At 37.7% G+C, this 22,708-nt stretch overlaps 1 protein-coding gene across 1 annotated transcript; it reads left to right on the top strand.

Annotated features, from left to right (window-relative positions):
* Positions 1-2,123: 2,123 nt before the first annotated feature.
* LOC308429916 (uncharacterized protein) lies at positions 2,124-22,168 on the top strand (the record flags this gene model as incomplete). The annotated part of the gene is made up of 6 exons (XM_080928951.1): positions 2,124-2,547; positions 15,543-15,753; positions 17,999-18,179; positions 20,176-20,246; positions 20,875-20,992; positions 22,148-22,168. The coding sequence occupies 6 exons, from the start codon at positions 2,124-2,126 to the stop codon at positions 22,166-22,168; spliced, it is 1,026 nt and encodes a 341-aa protein (XP_080785077.1).
* Positions 22,169-22,708: the final 540 nt, after the last annotated feature.

Here is a 22,708-nt window from a genome sequence, read left to right as displayed (position 1 = left end):
TACTATATGCATTTATTAGTCAGTGAATGTCAAGTTGAAAATTGGGAGTTTAATTGGGAAGTTAAAATTTTAATGTTTAGTGTAATTATTTTTTGTTATATTTATTAACATATCTTAAATTAAATATAGTGATATCACTTCATCCTGTTCATTTCCTCCCTCCAACTACTCCAACCTCATTCATGTCTGCTTCTACTCTTTCTCAAGTCAGTGGTCCCTTTTATTATTTATTATTTTTACTCTATATACACAAATATATAACATAAATACGACCTACTGAATCTGTTTTTGTTATATAACTCACTTAATATTTTTCTTTTAACTACAAAGAATAATACTATATAAAGGCTTTTCATTCCTTAAATAAATATATTTATGTTTTGTCAGAAGCCGACTTACAAGTGAAATCAAAGAAAAAGAAACAAGCCCAGGCCTATGAAAATATTCAGTCAGTTGTATGTAAATATTCAATCTTATTTTTACACTAATAGTTTAGTTAATCACCACAGGTTAAAAAATTATATTTTAGAGCTTAAGAATTTTCTGTATAGAAATAGACCATAACCAAATTTAATTTCAAAAATATCTAAAAAAAATATCTAATTTTGGAAATTTGAACTTAGAATTGACAGTAGTTTGTGTTTAGCTAAACATCATTCTGGGATGTGTTCAATAGGTTTTCTTATTATTCTTTGAGTTTCCTTTGCTATATTATATAGTTTTTTAATGACATATGTCTTTGTGTTAATAAAACAATTTAGTCACTGGAATTTCTGTAGATATTTAGAGCTATAGAAAAACAAGATAATTTAACAATTCAAAACATACTATAAGTGTCCTCCAATTATGGGTTACAAGTAATAATCATGTATTCTAAAGTTAGTGGTTACTACTTTTGATAATTTCTATTCTTTCATTCCATTGTCAGTTTAAATAACCATCCAATGAAATTTAAAATAAATGACCTAGACAGCGTATATTATTTTCTCTATTCAGTTTTTAAGTTTGTAGCATATACTTCCCTCATTTTCAAGAATACTTGTTTATAAAGTAGACAATGAAGACTTTTAGCTACAAAGTAATTAGGAAATAGTCACACAAATCACCATTGGCATTTATTTTTTTTTCTAACATGTTTTCCAACCACAGGGCCATTTGTCCATGACTGTGGGTCAAAGAAGCAAAAATAATGTAAGCGGAGAAGAGGAAGGTAAGATGTGTATGCCATATATCAGTCATTCAGAAGAACTTTACCAAGGACAAGAGGAGCCACACTAGTGTATTAACTAAAGAACGTAGCCTTAAACTATAAACTGGAGGTTAAAGTGACATGGCAGAAGGTTAATTACAGCCATGCTTTAAGCATGTTCAAAGAAGAGCCAAGAAGAAGAGGAAAAGTAGAGTGAATGAAAGGAGAGTTGCCGAATGTGGAAAGTGAGGCAGTCTTTTGATGCAGGACCGTGGAGTGTTGGACAACTGTGGAGTGTATATGGAGAGAAGGCCCCAACTTTCCTCTTCTTACTTCACTGTGAGGGTATCCCAGGCTGAAGTAAATTATATTGAAGAGCTGTATTTTAGTTTATTATGTGTGAGTGAGTGTGTGTGTGTGTGTGTATGCATGTTGAGCCATACATATTAAATCAATAACTATATATATGATAATGTTAACTATGAATATTATGTCTTCAGAAGAGTCAGACTTAAACATGGCATCAGGGGATGAGCAGAACAGATGTTACAGCAGCGAGAGCAATCAGTCATGGGTATGTAGATATTTCACATCTCCTTCAATACTGCTTCCTCTTTTAAGTAGTGATCACCAAACAAGTAGAATCACCTCGTAATATTCTCTGACTAATTTTATTTTTTATTCCACTTTCTAGATGAAAAAAGGATTAAAAAGTGAAATGGCAAAAAAAAAAAAAAAAAAAAAAAAAGTGAAATGGCATGGGTGTGGGAGGTGGAAATAATTCCTTAGTAGTGAATGGTTAAATTTTCATTTATTACTGATGTTCTAAAAATGTGACACTAATAAATATGAACTTTTAACAAAATTGTAGCTAGTAAGGAGGCAATATGCACTTGTGTCTTTTCATTGAAGGTTGAGGAAAAGATGAAGAACCATGAAAGCAATGGAACAGACAGAGCTGAACACCCCTGTGGCGCTGCTACTGCTGCTGCTGCTGCTGCTGCTGCTCCTGGTGCTGATGGTGTTGATGCTTCTGCTGGTGTTGTTGCTGCTGCTGCTGCTCCTGGTGCTGATGGTGTTGATGCTTCTGCTGGTGTTGTTGCTGCTGCTGCTGCTCCTGGTGCTGATGGTGTTGATGCTTCTGCTGGTGTTGTTGCTGCTGCTGCTGGTGCTGCTGCTGGTGGTTGTGGGAGTGCTGGTGGTACTGTTGTTACTGCTCCTGCTGCTGGTGGTGATGGTAATTGTGATGGTAGCGGTGTTATTGCTGCTTCTGCAATGGATGAACTGGTTCTACAGAGAAAATCTGGTGAAAGTAATAACCAGAGACTTCTTATTACGGAGAATGCAAAACCTGATCGGTAAGAGAGTAATATTTCCTGGTAGATAACTGCTACTGTCCTATAAGAATTTTTTCATAAGACAAATTTTATTTTATTTATTTATTTTTTTTAGAAAAACATTTTAGAGAGCTTAATAGAAAGAAAAGAATGTTGTAGAAAATTTCAATCAATACAAATTTTTTTCTTCTTCTTTTTTTTAACAATGAGCAAAATGTATATGTAATACAGGGTGTAACCTGGAATTTGTCAATGTGTTCTTGGTGTGTAAGGATTGAGCATGACTTTTTTTTTTGTTTGTTTTCTTTTCTTTTTTTCTTGGACTTCACACTGTCTGTAAGTTGTTTCTGGGGCAGTGCGAGCCTCTGGGGTTCGCATCCCACTATCAGTGACTGTATATTATATCTGTTCTTTTGTGACTGGGTTATCTCACTCAGGATGATATTCTCTAGATGCAGCCATTTTCTTAAGAATTTGGTTAAGTCATTGTTTCTGGTGGCTGAGTAGTATTCCATTGTGTAAATGGACCACAATTTTTGTATCCATTCATCTACTGAAGGACATCTAGGTTCTTTCCAGCTTCTGGCTATTATAAATAGAGCTGCTATGAACATTGTGGTGCATGTATCTTTGTTGTATATTGGAGTGTCTCTGGGGTATATGCCCAGAAGAGGAATAGCTGGATCTTCAGGTAGTATGTCCAATTTTCTGAGGAATCGCCAGACTGATTTCCAGAGTGGTTGTATCAGTTTACAACCCCACCAACAGTGAAGAAGTGTTCCTCTTTTTCCACAACCTCGCCAGGATCTGCTGTCATCTGAGTTTTGGATCTTGGCCAATCTGACTGGTGTGAGGTGGAATCTCAGGGTTGTTTTGATTTGCATTTCCCTGATGGCTAAGGATGTCGAGCACTTCCTCAGATGTTTCTCAGCCATTCGATATTCCTCAATTGAGAATGTTTTGTTTAGCTCTGTACCCCATTTTTTAATAGGGTTGTTTGATTCCCTGGTGTCTAGCTTTTTGAGTTCTTTGTATACCTTGGATATTAGGCCTCTATCTGATGTGGGGTTGGTAAAGATCTTTTCCCATTCTTTTGGCTGCCGTTTTGTTTTCATGACAATGTCTTTAGCTTTACAGAAACTTTGCAATCTCATTAAGTCCCATTTGTTAATCTTTGACCTTAGAGCTTGAGCCATTGGTGTTTTGTTCAGAAAATTTTCTCCTGTGCCTATGTGTTCTAAGGTTTCCCCTACTTTCTCATCTAATAGTTTCAGTGTATCTGGTTTAATGTGGAGATCTTTGATCCACTTACACTTGAGGTTTGTACAAGGAGATAAGCAAGGGTCTATTTTCATATAAGACAAATTTTATGCTTTTATGAGTACATATAAAATATAATGTTATGGATTTTAGTCAAAGGGTAATTTAGAGTTGTCATATTTGAAGAAACAGATGTTAATTTACATGATTTCTAAACAAAATTGGCAAAGAAGTCTTAAGTAGTTTTGTAGCATGAATAAAACTTTGTTCAATATACGCAATAGACAATATGTGAATGAGTGTGCCTCAGAACTCAGTGGTGCCATGGTTGAGGCTTTTGATTATGTGATAGAAGAAATTTCTTTTCTGGTCCAATCTATTTGGAGTTCTGTAGGATTCTTGTATGTTTATGAGCATCTCCTTTGTTAGGTTAAAGAAGTTTTCTTCTATAATTTTGTTGAAGATATTTACTGGCCCTTTAAGTTGGGAATCTTTACTCTCTTCTATATCTGCTATCCTTAGGTTTGGTCTCCTCATTGTGTCCTGGATTTCCTGAATGTTTTCGGTTGGGAGCTTCCTGTGTTTTGCATTATCGTTATTGTTGACTGTTGTGTAGATGTTTTCTATGGTATCTTCTGCACCTGAGATTCTCTTTTCTATCTCTTGTATGTATCTCTTATTGGTGATGCTTGCTTCTATGATTCCTAATCTGCTTCTTAGGTTTTCTATCTCTAGGGTTGTCTCCCTTTCTAATTTCTTTATTGTTTTTATTTCCATTTTAAATTCTTGGATGCTTTTGTTTAATCCTTCACCTGTTTGGTTGTATTTTTCTGTAATTCTTTAAGGGGTTTCTGTTGTTCCTCTTTAAGAGCTTCTACCTTCTACCTGTGTTTACCTGTGTTCTCTTGTATTTCATTAAGGGAGTTATTTATGTCCTTCTTAATGTCCTCCATTTTCATCATGAAATGCACTTTTAAATCAGAATCTTGCTTTTCAGGTGTGTTGGGGTATCCAGGACTTGCTGTAGTGGGAGAACTGGGTTCTGATGATGCCAATTAGCCTTGGTTTCTGTTGTTTAGGTTTTCTTGCCATCTCGTTATCTCTGGTATTTTTTGGTCTTGTTGTCTCTGACTGGAGCTTGTTTCTTTTGTTGATATATGAGCCTGTGTCCTTAGGATTGAGAGCACACCTGGGAGTCCACTCTTTCTGGGTGGTAATGGGGTGCAAAGAGCTGTGATCTTAGGTTTGTCAGCACTCCTGGGAGACAAGTTCTCTCCAGTCAGGATTTGGGTGTGTAAAGCTGTGCCTCAGAGTTTTCTCTGGGACACAGATGGAAACCAAAAGCCACCATCTATAATTCTGGATTTAAGGCTGAGAACTTGTGGATAATTTTAGTGCAAGGTGGCATAGACAGGCTTGATTATTGATGATTATTTTTCTTGATAATAAAATGGAACAGTGTAGTCTGCATTAAAGGGGAAGTACACTCTAGTGTATTCATGTTGAGAAGTTTTAAGTTGTGGACAAGCAATGTTAGCAATGAAGAGTTTAAGACTGTGGTCACCTTGCAATCTTAAATGTAGTAGACATGAGTAGTCAATTCTAGAGAAAAAAATTAACACAAGTGGCAGTAGAAAAGTTAATTGGACAATAATATGGGACATATATTAGATTTTCTTACTGATAGCCTTTAAATCATGTTTTTATGATGTTTATAAACAACATGTTTGAGAGGAATATGGTCATTCAATTCAGTTTGGATCTCCAATCACAAGAAAGCATGATATGTTCCTATTAAGAGTTTCTGACAAGCTAACTGATTCTTTCCAGTTTATATCTTTCTATGGCAAGAGGATATTTTTCATTTTGATTTCATTAAAAATATAATAAAGCTATGAGAATATTTATATTACATGCTGTACAGACAGAATTCTGAGGTATGAATTTCTGTTTGTAAATGACCAGCTGTATTTGGGCAAGTTACATGGTATTTCTTTGTCTAGATCCTTACTTTATAAAATTTCTAATCTGTTTTCTATTTAACAAAATTCTAGTTAGTTTAACATATTTACAATAATTAGAATATTTAGAAAAATGTACAAGTAATTGTATAGTTGGTTCTGGAAAACCACTTTTTATTATTCTTATAAAATTGCTTCCTTCATATAAGGAATTAAGCAGTAGTTTTCAAATATATTTTACTGTTTGCAAAAGTTTAATTAAAAATTAATCTTGATTATTGTTGGCTATGAAAATGTGAATAACATTATTATTTTCCTATATATAGTTAATAAAAAGGATAGTTACAAAAGAGTATGCTTTCTATAAATAATTAATAATTTTAGATATTATTTTTATTTTGTATGTTTGTCATTTTTGTGATATTAAGTTGTGCTTCTTATAGGCCCCGAAAGAAAACATCTAAGGAAAAACATAAGGTATTTTAAAAAGAATAAACAGTGTGTTTCTTTTTTTTTTACTCAAAGTGTTATGTAAAAGGCTGTGATTGAAACTCAAAGTTAAAATACATCATAAAACATACAATGAAGAGGTAGAAAAATCCTCAAACTCATACACATCAGGAATGTCAATCTTAGAAATACAAAACAGGGGAATTGTGCATTATGTAGAAAGTTCCAGCCCAGTTTGGGACACAGATAAGACTGTCTCACAATATAAAGAAAATGAAAGAAACAAGGAATTTTGAAATCCTTTCTGCCCAAAAATACACTTAAAAATGTGTCTAAGAAAAAGTAGCTGTTGATAAAAGCCTCCATTTTACTGTTAAATTCATGAGTAATGGCAGTAGGCTGTTTGTAATGCTTCGGATTCTATGGTACCTCGCTGGCTAACGACTTTGAAAGAAGCCCATTCCTGGTACTGGTTTTTAAGTTGTTAGTTTCTGGTATCCAGAAGGAACATTGTTGCCGTACTATCAGGTAGTTGTGCTTTGGCTGTCTTTCTCTGGAAGATTCCACAGTAATAGGTTTCCATGTCTTTTAAAAAAGTCTTTAGTATTACTTATCCCTCTCCAAATCCCCTCCTCTACCCCACTCTCTGCTCTCTTCCACCCCACTTTACTTCCTGTTTAATTATTCCCTTGTCAACACTTCCCCCCTTTATAGCTCTTCTCCCTTTAAAGTTTCTGGCCATGGCCCCTTAGTAATCCCCTGAGCCCTTTGGGTATCCCAAATTCATGTACTTGATATTCAAAGCTAGTATATGCACATTAGAGAGAACATCTGGCATTTGTTTTTGTGGGTCTGGGTTGCCTTATTCAGAAGGATTATCTCCAGCTCCATCCATTTACCTACAAATTTTACAATATTATTTGTCTCAACAGCTTCGTGAAATTCCATTGAGTGAATGCACCACCTTTTCAATACCCATCCATTAGCTGATGGCCATTTAGGGAGTTTCCATTTCCTACCTATTGTGAGTTAATCAGTAATGAACATGAAGGCACAGATATCTTTAGAGTAAGATGTGGATCCTTCACACACACACACACACACACACACACACACACACACACACACACACACAGTATAGCTATATCTTAACTTATGGTAGATATGTTTTTAACTCCCTGAGAAACTTCCACATTGAATTCCTTAGTTGTTACCCCAGTTGATGCTTCAAGCAGCAGTGAATACGTCTTCCTATTTCTTTGTGTCCATTTGTAGGCTTTTACATTGTCATTGTTGACCTTAGACATTCTGACTTGGATGAGATGGGTTTTCAAAGAAACATTTTAGGTTGCATTTCCCGGAAGACACACTTGTGTCATAGAATCTGGCAGAAGTCACGCTGTGATGAATGGAAGCTTCTTCCCTAGTGGTTAACTTTCATACTGCTGAAAGGTGCTATGCAAGCTACTACAGGAGAAATGGAATCCTCAACTTCAGTTAGCTGTGAGCCCTTTGAACTACAGTAATGACTGCCTTGGAAAGTTATACCTACTTGTTGAGTTGAGGTGTTAACACCCTAAGAGTAAACGACCACTTTCTGATTGTATTAAAAGTTTACTTCGTGAGCTGAAGCCCATAGGAGCACCATTACTGGCCTAAACACTTCTGGCTAGCTGCGTCATTGGGTCCTACTGTTAGTATGCTGATAAGTGGACATACTTTTAAACTGACTTCTAATAACTTTGTTATGCTCACAAATCAGTGAGCATAACATCTAAAAAGCTTCTATTTCCATGGTAACTAACAGTGACCCCAAACAGGCTACTGCGCAGAGAATATGAAACTACAGACTGCTCAACCTTAAAGGGAACATATATACCCCATTCCTGCTTCCAGTGCTCAGCAATTCTTTCAGAACACAGGGTAGAAAGGGTGTAAGAGCCAGAGGTAGTTGATGATTACCAGGAAACAATTATTTTTCAAACACAGAAGGGCAGCCCCTCCATAGAAACTCACAAAGATTGTAGTAGCACATGTAAGACCTGGGTGAGCTCAAACCAGAGGACATTCGGACACAGAGACGGGAGTCAGGTACACAATCCCAGCACTAGCCACACAGCTATGGGCAAGCATTGGGGAAAGGGAGATGACAGTTTTTCTGAAAGTGTCCTTGGTTTGGGAAGGTAGGACATCTAAGAAGTTTTGGGCACCGCTGAGCTTTGAGGGTTAAAAAACAAGGACCCGAAGTTGGTTTGGTAGAGATAGGCTTGGGAAGAGTTAGGAGAGGGGTAAACATGACTGAGGCCCATAGTCTGGAACTTAAAGAACTGATAAAATGTGTCAGCTTTGAAAAACAGATTTCTCGCCAGTGGTTTCCTTGGTTTTGTATACAATGAGTAACTGATGTTTTTTTTCTTTACAATGGTATTTATCTCTTAGGTAACAAAAGAAGTCAGAGCTATGGTTGATGTAACTCAGTTGTCTGAGTCTGTCTCAGAGGATGGTAAGTTATTGAAACAAGTCACCACCATAATTTACATACACATTTACAGTTAGTTTTATTAGAATACATATGCAAATCAACTGTGGTCCCTCTTATTTCTCAGGGTTTTTAGTATTCTGGATATTTCATACTCTTATCTAATTTTTCCTTCCTTCCTACCCCATTTGCACCAGCAGGAATAAAGTCTGGGTTCTGTGCATAGCCCGTGGTGGTGGCATAGTCTTCTCTGAGTGAGGCTCAGAAGAATGGCAAAACTTTCTTCTGGTTCCCCAGTGTGAGTTTGACAACGTGTGCAGGGAATGTCCCCCACAGCTTTTTCTCTCCTAATGTTTACTCTTTGAGACTGCTTTCCTATAGACACTGTTCCTACCAAGATGAGCTAACCTCACCTTACTTAGCTATATGCAGTGACCCCACCTCCCTGTGCAGCTGTCTATAATGAACACACTGAGTTACCCAGGTGCTGAGCTTTCTCAGAAAGCCCAGTCTACCCAATCTGAAACTCTTGGGGTTTGGCGTCCTTCACAGATTAAAGGGAAATCTTTCGCTTGGCTAATGGGCAGGAATACTGTTCTCAGCACTGAAGGCACCAGCCACAACTTCCTTTAAACATTTCAGATGTTTTTCTTTTCAGTCTGAGTAGTTTTCTAACACATACCCTGTCATTGTGCCTATCTTCCTGTGGGTCTCTGCAGTCACATTAACCTCCATCTACAGTGTTTTTGTTGTCTTAATCTACAGTATGTCCCTACATGTGCACGTGCCAGAGCACATTAGTGAAGGTTAGAGAAGAATGAGAGTGAACTGGTTCCCTCTACTGTGTCTGTCAAACTCAGGGTGCCTGACATGGCAGGAAGAACCTTCACCCAATGAATGCCATCCTGCTGACATTGACTTCATCCTATGCACAAGTTTGTCACCTAACCTTCATTTCCCGACAGACACATTTATTTATGGTGGTAGGAATTAAGCCTAGAGTCTTGGGCAATCTCTAGGTAAAAGGCCTCCCTCCCACTGGACCACAACCCAAGTGCTGGACATTCTTTCTGGTTTCTGAGGCCGCACTATGATGACAATCTTCTATTTTTGGTTTTTGGGCACTAAGATTATGCAAACACCCCAGCATTCTTGCCTTGGCTGACTCTTCTTCGATTCCTGCTTCTGTGTCTTAGCCTAAAATATCCTCAAGCAGCAAAGACTGGAGACTTTAGGAATTCATTATTTTCAGAACCTGAAGTCCATTGTCTTCAAAATTGCTTTGCACACCACCCCACCCCACCCCACCCCCGATTGTTTCATGTGCTAATAGTACCCTTTCTCTACTCTGGGCTATTCTCAGACCTCTTTTGATTAGCTGGAGTCCTGTTTACATTCTGCCCAGAAACTTCCTGCATTTATTTTACAACATATTGTAAAACTCTTATTTTTTTAACAACTTTATTTTACAAAACAAAGATAAATGTACAGATTTTAAGCATTTTTTGCATAAAATTATACAATACATTTTTGTCAGTACTTTTTTTCAGATTTTAAAATAATATTACATAAAACTGTATGAATATATTTTTAGTCAGTACTTGATTTTTTTAAAGGTTTGATAGTATGCATTGAAAACTTAATAGTTATAATGAGCAAAAAGTACATGTAAAACAAAATGTAACATGGAAATAGTCAAAGTTTTCTTGTTGTGTAAAGATTTTTTTGTTTTGTTTTGTTTTGTTTTCTATATTTTTTGGACTTCATACAGTCTGTGAGTTGTTTCTGGGGCAGTACGAGCCTCTGGGGTTAGCATTCCACTATTAGTGACTGCATATTATATCTGTTCTTTTTTGACTGGGTTATCTCACTCAGAATGATATTCTCTAGATGCAGCCATTTTCTTAAGGATTTGGTCAAGTCATTGTTTCTGATGGCTGAGTAGTATTCCATTGTGTAAATGTACCACAATTTTTGTATCCATTCATCTTCTGAAGGACATCTGGGTCTTTCCAGCTTCTGGCTATTATAAATAGAGCCGCTATGAACATTGTGGTGCATATATCTTTGTTGTGTATTAAAGTGTCTCTGGGGTATATGCCCAGAAGTGGAATAGCTGGGTCTTCAGGTAGTACTATGTCCAATTTTCTGAGGTATTACCAGACTGATTTCCAGAGTGGTTGTATTAGTTTACAACCCCACCAACAGTGGAGAAGTGTTCCTCTTTCTCCGCAGCCTCGCCAGCATCTGCTGTCATCTGAGTTTTGGATCTTGGCCAATCTGACTGGTGTGAGGTGGAATCTCAGGGTTGTTTTGATTTGCATTTCCCTGATGACTAAGGATGTCGAGCACTTCCTCAGTTATTTCTCAGCCATTTGATATTCCTCAACTGAGAACGTTTTTTTAGCTCTGTACCCCATTTTTTAATAGGGTTATTTGATTCTCTGGTGTCTAGCTTTTTGAGTTCTTTGTATACCTTAGATATTAGGCCTCTATATGATGTGGAGTTGGTGAAGATCTTTTCTTATTCTGTTGGCTGCCGTTTTGTTTTCTTGACAATGTCCTTAGCCTTACAGAAACTTTGCAATCTCATTAAGTCCCATTTGTTAATCTTTGACCTTAGAGGTAGAGCCATTGGTGTTTTGTTCAGAAAATTTTCTCCTGTGCCTATATGTTCTAAAGTTTTCCCTACTTTCTCATCTAATAGTTTCAGTGTATCTGGTTTAATGTGGAGATCTTTGATCCACTTACACTTGAGCTTTGTACAAGGAGATAAGAAAGGGTCTATTTTCATTCTTTTGCATGCTGAGTGCCAGTTGGACCAGCACCATTTGTTAAATAGGCTGTCGTTTTTCCATTGAATGTTTACGGCTTTTTTGTCAAAAATCCGGTGACCATATACATGAGGGCTCATTTCTGGATCTTCTATTCTATTCCATTGATCCACATGCCTATTTATGTACCAGTACCAAGCAGTTTTCAGCACAATTGCTTTGTAATATAGCTTGAGGTGAGGAATAGTGATTCCCGCAGATGTTTTCCTGTTGTTGAGGATGGATTTTGCTATTCTAGGTCTTTTGTTGTTCCATATGAAATTGCACATTGATCTTTCCAATTCCATGAAGAACTGTGTTGGAATTTTGATGGGGATTGCGTTGAATCTGTAGATTGCTTTTGGTAGGATGGCCATTTTTAAAATGTTGATCCTTCCAATCCATGAGCATGGGAGATCTTTCCATTTTCTGAGATCCTCCTCAATTTCCTTCTTTAGAGGTTTGAAGTTCTTGTCATACAGGTCCTTCACTTGCTTAGTTAGAGTCACACCAAGGTATTTCATAGTTTTTGTGACAATTGTGAAGGGTACCTTTTCCCTAATTTCTTTCTCCACATGTTTGTCCTTTGAGTATAGGAAGGCTACTGATTTGTTTGAGTTAATTTTGTATCCAGCCACTTTGCTGAACTTGTTTATCAGCTGTATGAGTTCTCTGGTGGAATTTTTAGGGTCACTCAAGAACACTATCATGTCATCGGCAAAGAGTGATGTTTTTATCTCTTCCTTTCCGATTTGTATCCCCTTGATCTCCTTTTGCTGTCTAATTGCTCCAGCCAGGACTTCCAGTACTATGTTGAATAGGTAGGGGGAGAGTGGGCAGCCTTGTCGAGTCCCTGATTTTAGTGGGATTGCTTCAAGTTTCCCACCATTAAGTTGATGTTGGCTGTTGGTTTGCTGTATATTGCTTGTATTATGTTTAAGTATGGACCTTGGATTCCTGTTCTTTCCAGGACTTTTAACATGAAGGGCTGTTGAATTTTGTCAAATGCTTTCTCAGTGTCTAGTGATATGACCGTGTGATTTTGTTCTTTGAGTTTGTTTATATGGTGGATTACGTTGATGGATTTCCTTATATTAAACCATCCCTGCATCCCAAGGGTGAAGCCTACTTGGTCATGATGAATGATCGTTTTGATGTGTTCTTGGATTCGGTTTGCAAGGATTTTGTTGAGTATTTTTGCATCAATGTTCATAAGTGAGATTGGTCTGAAGTTCTCTTTCCTTTAGGGTCTTTGTGTGGTTTAGGTACGAGGGTTATTGTAGCCTCAAAAAATGAGTTAGGTAGTATTCCATCTGATTCTATCTTTTGGAATAGTTTGGAGATTATTGGTGTTATATCCGCAATAATTGTCTGATAAAATTCTGCGCTGAACCAGTCTGGACCTGGGCTTTTTTTGGTTGGGAGGCTTTTGATGACTTCTTCTATTTCTTTAGGTGTTATAGGGTTATTTAGATGGTTTAATTGGTCCTGGTTTAACCTTTGGATCTTGTATCTGTCTAGGAATTCACCCATTTCCTCCAGATTTTCCAATTTTGTGGAGTATAAGTTTTTGTAGTAGGATCTGATGATTTCTTGAATTTCCTCAGTTTCAGTTGTTATGTCTCCACTTTCCTTTCTGATTTTGTTAATTTGTATACTCTCTCTTTGCCCTCTAGTTAGTCTGGATAGGGGTTTATCAATCTTGTTTATTTTCTCAAAGAACCAACTCTTGGTTTTGTTGATTTTTTTCAATGGTTCTTTTTGTTTCTATTTGGTCTATTTCTGCCCTAATTTTGATGATTTCTTGCCGTCTACTCTTCTTGGGTATATCTGCTTCCTTTTGTTCTAGGGCTTTTAGCTGTGCTGTCAGGTTGCTGATGTAAGCTCTCTCCAGTTTCTTTTTGGAAGCACTTTGGGCTATGAGTTTTCCTCTCAGTACTGCTTTCATTGCATCCCATAGGTTTGGGTATGTTGTGTTTTCGTTTTTGTTGAATTCTAGAAAATCCTTAATTTCTTTCTTTATTTCTTCTTTGACCCTGCTATCATTTAACAGAGCTTTGTTTAGTGTCCATGTGTATGTGGGCTTTTTGTTGTCTTTGTTGTTGTTAAAGACCAGCCGTAGACCATGGTGATCTGAGAGGATTCATGGGAGTATTTCAATCTTCTTATATCGATTGAGGCTCGTTCTGTGCCCAATTATGTGGTCAATTTTTGAGAAGGTGCCATGGGGTGCTGAGAGGACGGTGTATTCTTTTACTTTAGGATGATATGTTCTGTACTTAACTATTAATTCTAGTTGGTTCAAAGTCTCTGCTAGTTTTGCAGTGTCCTTGTTCAGTTTTTGTTTCCGTGATCTGTCCATTGGTGAGAGTGGGTTATTAAAGTCTCCCACTATTATTGTATGGGGTGAAATGTATTTTTTGAGCTTTAGTAGGGTTTCTTTTATGAATGTGGGGGATTTTTTATTTCGAGCATATATGCTAAGGATTGAGAGTTCCTCCTGACAGATTTCTCCGGTAATGTGTAAAAAGTGTCCTTCTTTATCTTTTTTGATAACTTTTGGTTTGGAAATTTACTTTATTCGATATTAGAATAGCCACTCCAGCTTGCTTCTTGAGGCTGTTTGCTTGGAAGTTTTTTTTCCCACCCTTTTACTCTGAGATAGTGTCTGTCTTTGACTCTGAGATGAGTTTCCTGTATGCAGCAAAAGGCTGGATTTTGTTTATGTATCCAGTCTGATAGCCTATGTCTCTTTATTGGGGAGTTGAGTCCATTTATGTTAATAGATATCAAGGAATAGTTATTTCTGTTTCCTGCCATTATAGATTTTGTGGGTTGAGTTGTGTCTGTGTCTTTTTCTTCTTTTAGTTTTCTTGTTTAGGAGTTTTCTTGTTTTTACTAGGCTGTAATTTCCCTCATTGTATTGGGTTTTCCACCTATAATTTGTTTTAGTGCTGGGTTTGTGGTCAGATATTGTGTAAATTTTGATTTGTTTTGAAATATCTTCGTCACTCCATGCATGGTGATTGATAGTTTTGCTGGGTATAGCAGCTTGGGCTGGCATTTGTGCTCTCTTAGGGTGTGCATGATGTCTGTCCAGGTTCTTCTAGCTTTCATAGTCTCTGTTGAGAAATCGGGTGTGATTCTGATTGGCCTGCCTTTATATGTTACCTGACCTTTTTTTCTTACCGCTTTTAGTATTCTTTTTTTGTTTTGCGCACTTGGTGTTTTGACTATTATGTGTCGGGAGGTATTTCTTTTCTGGTCCAATCTCTTTGGAGTTCTGAAGTGTTCTTTTATGCTCGTGGTCATCTCATTCTTGAGGGTAGGGAAGTTTTCTTCTATGATTTTGTTGAAGATATTTACTTTGCCTCTTAGTTGATACTCTTCTCCCTCTTCTATTCCTATTATCCTTAGGTTCGGTCTTCTCATTTTGTCTTGGATTTCCTGGACATTTTGGGTTAGGAGCTTTTTGTTTTTTGCATCTTCTCTGGCTGTTTTGTCTATGTTTACAATGTTGTCTTCTGCCCCCGAGATTCTCTCTTTGATCTCTTGTAATCTATTGGAAATGCTTGCTTCTGTGACTCCTGATTTCCTTTTTTGGTGTTCTGCCTCTAGGGTTATTTCTTTTATTGTTTTCTTTATTGTGTCAATTTCCGTTTTAATTTTCTTCTTCCATTCCTTCATTTTTTTGGTTCTGTTTTCCTCTAGTTCTTTGAGTAAAACTCTTATTTTTTTTGTTGTTTGTTTTGTAGCCTTGGTTATCTGAACTCATAATGGTCATTAATCTGTCTTTTCTACTAGACTTTACACTAAAAACATAGATGTAGTCTGTTTTTTTTTTTAATTTTTTAATTTTTTTTATTTTTATTTTTTGCAGTTTAGTTTAAGGCAATTAGCACCCTAGGCATTTAGTCAGCATTCAGTCTATACCTGTTTATAAATGAAAGGAGATAATAATGTACACACACACACACACACACACACACACACACACACACACCAAAAGGTATTTCTGTATTTTATTTTGTCTTTTTTTTCCTCTTTATCCAGATTCTGGAAGCTCATTCAAAATATCCGATTCCCTTAATTCATGTAACACATCAATAGATCTTAAAAAAGTTAATGAACTACCTAGAAAAAGAAATAAAAAAATGGGAAATGAGAAGAATGCTCAAAAGAAGAAAACATCAGGAACAAGAGAGAAGAAATCAAAGTTAGAGGATGAAATGGCACAAGGGGATGAGAAATTCTGGAAGCTGAGGTATGGCATGCCACTGTTAAAGCAATCTTAGATCTCTTCATGTTACAGCTGTGGAGAGAGAGAGGCTTGTAATTGCAGCCTTTCCTTCGACAGTTGTACAAGGGAAAAATTCTGTGTCCATGGATGGAGAAGTTGTTGGGAATGATAAAACAAGTTGATAATCATGGATATCACTAATAATTAAACACATACTCTTTAAAGTATCAATTTTAATGTGTAGATTATAGACATTCTGTATATGGAAAGTTCACTTTTTATCACACAGTGTTGCGTGGAATTTTTATTGTATTGATTTTGAAATAATTCAGCATGTATTATCATCTAGATAAAAAATTTCCTACATTCTTAATTATTTATTTTAAATTAGTTTATCAATAGAGAATCATATATTTAAAATCTGAAACTCTTAAAATGTCTTTGATAAATATTTCTAAATTTTTAATCAAGTAAGTTTATATTCATTCATAATTCTACCAGTAGGAGCATGAAATAGTCATTTTAATTACATAAAACCCTTTTTTTTTAAAAGAATACACACTTTTGTGTGTGTGTTGAAGATAATGGGCTTATTCCAAATCACCACACATCAAATAAAAAGCACAGTGGGAATGACTATTGATTGTGTTATGAGACCATCACTTCCATACATAGACTAAGGTAAAAAGATATCTTTTTTTTCTCAAGACAGCTTCTCACACTGACTGTACCACTGGTTCATCCAGAACTCAGAGATCCGCCTGCCTCCACCTCCAAAGTGCTGGGATTAAAAGCACAAACTGTAAAGTAGAGAGCATAACCACTTCAAACTGCGTTTGAGGGGAAGGTTTTTGTAGCATAGCCTGAGGTATCTGGAAGAGTTCAGAGCAGGGAGAGAAAGTAGTGCACTGCACTGAACTGAGTGAACTGTGCCAGGAAAGAGTGCAGGGGTGGGGGAGGGGCACCTAGAAAGAGGAGCAAAACAAAGAGGACAAGAGATAAGGGGTATGGGGTGGGGTGTACTGGCTGGTTTTGTGTGTCAGCTTGACACCAGCTGTAGTTATCACAGAGAAAGGAGCCTCAGTTGAGGAAATGCCTTCATGAGATCCAGTTGTAAGGCATTTTCTCAACTAGTGATCAAATGGGGGAAGGCCCAGCCCATTGTGGGTGGTGCCATCCCTGGGCTGGTAGACCTGGTTTCTATAAGAAAGCGAGCTGAGCAAGCCAGGGGAAGCAAACCAGTAAGTAACATCCCTCCATGGCCTCTGCATCAGCTCCTACTTCCTGACCTGCTTGAGTTCCAGTCCTGACTTCCTTTGGTGATGAACAGCAGTGTGGAAACGTAAGCTGAATAAACTCTTTCCTCTCCAACTTGCTTCTTGATCATGATGCAGGAATAGAAACCCTGACTAAGACAGGGGGTATTGATAAGAGAGAGGGCCAGAGATTGGGGAAGAGAGAGCATCAAGAGAGAGGACCAAGAGAGCACTAGCCTAAATGGAGAAGCTGGGGGAGGTGAGTGTGATGAGCTGTAGGAATGGCAGGGGTGGGGTAAGAAGAGCTGAGGAGAGGAGCCACACATACTGAGAGAGCCTGGAGGCCGCAAGCTTTGATTTGATAATAGACACCACAATGAACCATTTGTTCCCAGGTTTAGGTTGGATCTCACACATGCTAACATACCTGTATGGTTGTTCTCTATCGTGAAAGGACTTGGTGTTCAGTTTAGGTATTGTTGTCCTGTCGTAAGTGGAGTAAGGTTTTCATAAAATAAATAATAATTAACAAAGTAAACTGAAATTGCTAGAAAAAAATACAAGCAAGTATAAAAGGCATAGGTGATGTTAGAATCTTTAATCTAGTCTTTTTACTTAGTTCTTTTTGAGATTACAAGTAGGTTTATTCCTTCTCTTTCCTCTCTCCAAACACTCACATATGCCCTTGATTGCTCTGTTTTAAATCCATGACCTTTTTTTAATTCATCCACTATTATCACATGCACATATGTATATATACACAATTAATATATATTATTAAATATAACATGCTCAGTCTGCGTAATGCCTAACTTAATCTTAAATTATAACATTTAAAATACAAGGCTAGAAAGTAAAGGTATCGACAATGCGACTCTGTTTTTTTCTTTTGTTGTAAATGGATTCTTTTTCATACAATTAATTTATCACAATGATAAGTAGTAACCTATAAAGATCAGAGTGGATGTTTTCCTGAAACTCTATAATTTCCTAGCACACACCTTTAACTTCAGGTTCACTCTAAGAAAAGAACTCGAGGAGACAAGGAATATTCATTGCATTTATAAAATTATGAAGAAACATTTAAGTGAAAGGGAAAAGCAGCACAGGGAGAGATCTGCAGTGACTCAGCTCCCAATGCCTCTGAGGACACAAGACGTGGAACCGAGGAACTTGAGGGACACCCTGATGGAGGTGAGCCGGTTGCCAGGTGGCAAACATCCCCATTGTCACTCAGTTTCACAGCATCACTAAGAATGGCCCTTTGGCTGAGTTAATGCACACATACGGAAGGGCAGTAATGTGATCTGTTAAATAGGCTTTGTCAGCATACATCAACAGACAACCTGTCATGATCCCACACCCACAGAAACTTAAAACACATGACATATCAGTAGGCAAGACAGTACTTTTGCATATATATCCTAGTCATACAGTTTTAAATTGCTATATTTTTAAGTATTTAAAATTTTTAATTTTATCTACTTTTAAGATTATAATGTAATTGCTTCATTTCATCCCCTCTACTTTCTCCAAATGCTCTCTGTCCCCCTCCCCCTCTCCTAATTAACTCTTTTTTTAATTAATTGCTGTTACATGCATGTACATGTATATGTATATTCATGAGTATTCCTAAATATGACCCACTCAGCCAGTTTAATGCTGGTTGTATGCATGTTTTCAGGGCTGACTATTGGGTACTGGATAACCAATTAGTGTGGTCTTCCCTGGGGAAGACTTTCTGCCTTAGTCAGAATTCCTGAGCATTTGTTGCCTGAAGTTTTTGTTTGTTTATTTTTTGGTGTGGGGTTGAGTCCTCTTAGGCTTTTCTCTGTCCATGTTGGCATGTCCATTGCTGTCACTGTTAATTTCATCTGTGGGCAGTCACGTTGGTGACTTTATGGGTGTATCACCTGACATTGCTAGGATACACAATCTAATAAACTCTCTGATCCTTTAGCTTTGACAGTCTTTCTGTCCCCTGTTCTGAACCTTAGGTGAGGGAGTTGCTTTATAGGTATGTCCCCTGGGACAGGCCCCACAACTCCGCACTTTCCTTGGTTGTGGTTTTCTCTAAAGGAATATAGGGAACCACAGAGACACTCACACACCCATGTTTATTGTAGCTTATTCTTGACAGCCCAGACATGGAAGCAGTCTACCATAGGACTTGCTGTGCATACATGGGGTGGGATGTATCAAAGGGGTGGGGAAGAGGAGAGATTAATAGAGCACCAAAGAACAAAAACACGACATATTTCCTTTCTTGTAGATATTAGAGAACCTTGATGTCATAGCAGAATCCAGTTGTTTCAGATTAATGTCAACCTCCCTCTGATGGTCAGAATAAGTAATGATTCTTGCTTATTGAATACTACTGACAGCAGTTAAGCCACTAGAAATGAATAAAATTGTCAGCACACTGAGTGCAAGTCTGATGGAATAGTAAAGTCATATTCTGGGGCTCTCACTTTCCTGCCATGGATGTGCTGCTCCTGAGAGATTATATTTGATTACAAAACAAAAATGAAAACATCCTGTTAATGCCAACATCAGACATATGTCACCCTGGGTCACACGATCATGATCCATGTATATTCTCTCTTTGGATCTTCCCAGAAGCCCAGTGAAATAAATACTATGATTGTGTCTGACTCGCAGATGAGGGTACTGAAACACAGAATGTTTAGCATGCTTACAACAGAGGAAGATGTAGTCACTGGTGGCACTTGGATTACGAGGCAGATGTTGAGGCATCTGTGCAGATGTTGCCCCCACTATAGGCTGAGATACCGTGTCAGGGTGTCTTGTGACTGGCAGAGTTGTCACTATTGGCATTCGTTGGAACTCTGATAATGCTAGCATTTGAAACGCAAAACTAATAAGCACCACAAAGGTGTCTCTTCTTACCCATTTCCCCAGTCTTTCAACATCTGTATCAGATAATATCCAGTTTAAATTTAAAAATAATATAGCTCCGTCCTAAAGAAATATTAAGACACATTTTTATGACAAGGGAGACGGTATTACCGCAGGCTCTGTAAGCGGCCATACTCAGCTCTCTGGGAAGTTTTAACTTGCCACAGACAGTGAGTTCACAAACACTAACTGTGTCCCAGATGTCCTCAACCCATTACCAATCGATTTATGACAGAATGTTGGTAAATTATTTCCAATCTTTCTTCTTTAGTTGCAAAAAGCACAGGATCAACACAAAGAAGCTATAAAAATTGCCCAGAATATGAAAGATGACTTACAAAGGTATAGTTTAAAGCAGTATATGACATGACTTGCGTGTTTATAAAACAATTATGAGGTGTGATGGGGGATGTATACCAGTTATGACAACTAGCACATCTGTGTGTAAAGCCTGGGACCTGTGCTTTAAGCCACTTGAAAGAATTCTAATTTTTGGAAGGAGCTCAGTGGTAGAACACCAGTGACATCTTTTACATTGTAGCTAAATTTTGTACATTCTTACCAATGTGGAAAACAATGTAATTGTAAAAATACATACTTTAAAACTATGTCAGAATTATGTTGTTTCCATTTTGTATAATTTATCAAAATTATGTGAGGCTTTTCATAATGAAAGAGGGTCTATCAAAGGGGAGTAGGGGTCTACAGTCAGGACAGAAGGGGGGTGAGTGGCTGTGACAGGTCACCTGTGACACGGAAGTAGGATAGGAGATGCTGGATGGATGCAGATCAGGCTGAGGGAGGAGTGGGAAGGATGGCTGGGAGCAAGAAAGAAGGTCTAATGATATGCACAGGTAAAATGTCAGTAAAGCCCATTCCCTTGTAAACTAAGTTAAAAATACTTTAGAAATTACATGGTACTAGATTAACTAGTCCGTGAGAATAACCGTTTGAAAACTCGGGGTTTCAGGGTTGAACGTGAAAATTCTGAGTTAAAAGTTAAAGTTAAAGAGCAAGCTAAAAAAATCGAAAAGCTTATTGGACGTCTGCAAAAGTCACGTGAAGGACTGCAACAAGGGTCAAAGCTGGTAGGTCGGTCTCATTAATTTCTGTCATGCTAAGAAGGCATTCTCTATCCTAATAATATATGGGGATATCGTTAGGGACTATATTAAATTTCTCATTAGAAAGATGCTCATTTTATTCTTACGGCTACTACTTGCTACACTAATTGCTCAGCTTACTATTATGTTACAGGAGAAGCTGTTGTATTAATAAAATTCTGTTACAGAAAGAAACTTAAAATTCTGTAACAGAAAGGATCTCTGGAACCAAGCTCCCATAAGGTCATATATATGCATAGAAAAGCTATACACAAGGAAACAGTTGATAATCAGTTCTTCATTGAAAATCCCATTATTGTAAAAGAAAATAGGGTGAGTGTATGGGTCAACGTTCCTAAGGGTGAAGGTTTGCTTGTATTCACAACCTGAGTAGAGATATTTATATTCCCCCTACTTAGTTCAGGATTCATGATAAAACTACTTCCACTGAACAACTCTCTGGAGTCAAGTCTTTAAAAATCACACCCTGTGCCAGGCAATTTAGTAAGAAACATGCTACTGACTTAGCTTTTCCAAATCTTAAGGTGATCTGTAGCAGCTGGAGAGAATGTTTGTACAATGTAAACATATAAGTATTTATGGAAACAAACCTGGAGGGCTAGAAAGCATTGTGCCTCATTCAGTTCATCCAAAGAGAACTACATGCGTTTTATGAAAAACGGTTACAATGACTTTGAAATGCTTGCTATATTTGTCCCCGAAGGAAAGGGAGATGGAAATTTATAAGACTATTCAGAGCAAGATCCGGATGTGCCTCAGACATCAAGTAGTTACTTAGTGTGTACCAGGCCTTGTGTTCAATGCCCCCACCCTCCACGCCCCAGCCCCACACTTAATTTAAAGAAAAATCAAACTCAGAGCTGCCCTTTGCCTTCAAAATCACATCATTGAAGTCAGATAAAACATCTGTTTTTAAAACAAAACCTATCCGGTTGTTCTCAGCTCTTATTCTTGAAGGATATCACCCACCCGCCCTCTTCTCAACCTGCCCGACTTGGAGAATCTTCTTCCAGGCACGTTTCCCCGCGTGTGTAAAGCTGCAGTCGGAGCCTTGCCAACTTTCTCCAGTTTTTCTAACGCCTTGTTTTCTATCACTTCACCACATTTTCTTATTAACAGCGCTCGTCTTCAACGTGGTAACATCTGTATTCACTGCATCCTACGGTTCGCAACTTGTTTCTGGCTCATTTTAAGCCAACCCCTTTTGCACTGGTAATTCATACAGACAGTCGTAACTTAAAATAGTTTTCCATTTACCATCGTTTCCAGGTCCCACTGGGGGATGCAGTATCTAGTAGTTCTAGAGTATGGTCTGGAAAATCCAACTCCTCCGACTAAGCCATTTACAATCCAAACAACCACCACTCGGTCAGACTCGTAACCCCACAGCGGGATGGAGAACAGGTGGTATTGAGGGAGGGTATTGAAGGAACACTCATGCGCACTTGGAGCATTTCGAGATGGTTCCCAGGCATTGGAAGCTTGTTCCAGCTCTCGGTTATGGTGGGGTCTTCCTTTCCTGTATTTGCAGCTGAGCATTTTCCTCCTTGAGCTTCCTCTCTGTATTTCCTTAATGAAAGCTAACAAATGGTGCTTTGGTTACATTTCTTTTTAGAACTATGAGTCTCCTGTGGATTTTATTTAGATCTGTGTCATTCAAAGAGACACCTTTATAAATCT

Source organism: Micromys minutus (assembly GCF_963924665.1).
Source record: "Micromys minutus genome assembly, chromosome: 14".
In the NCBI taxonomy this organism is placed as follows: Eukaryota; Metazoa; Chordata; class Mammalia; order Rodentia; family Muridae; genus Micromys; species Micromys minutus.
This window is presented reverse-complemented; position numbering and strand designations above follow the sequence as displayed.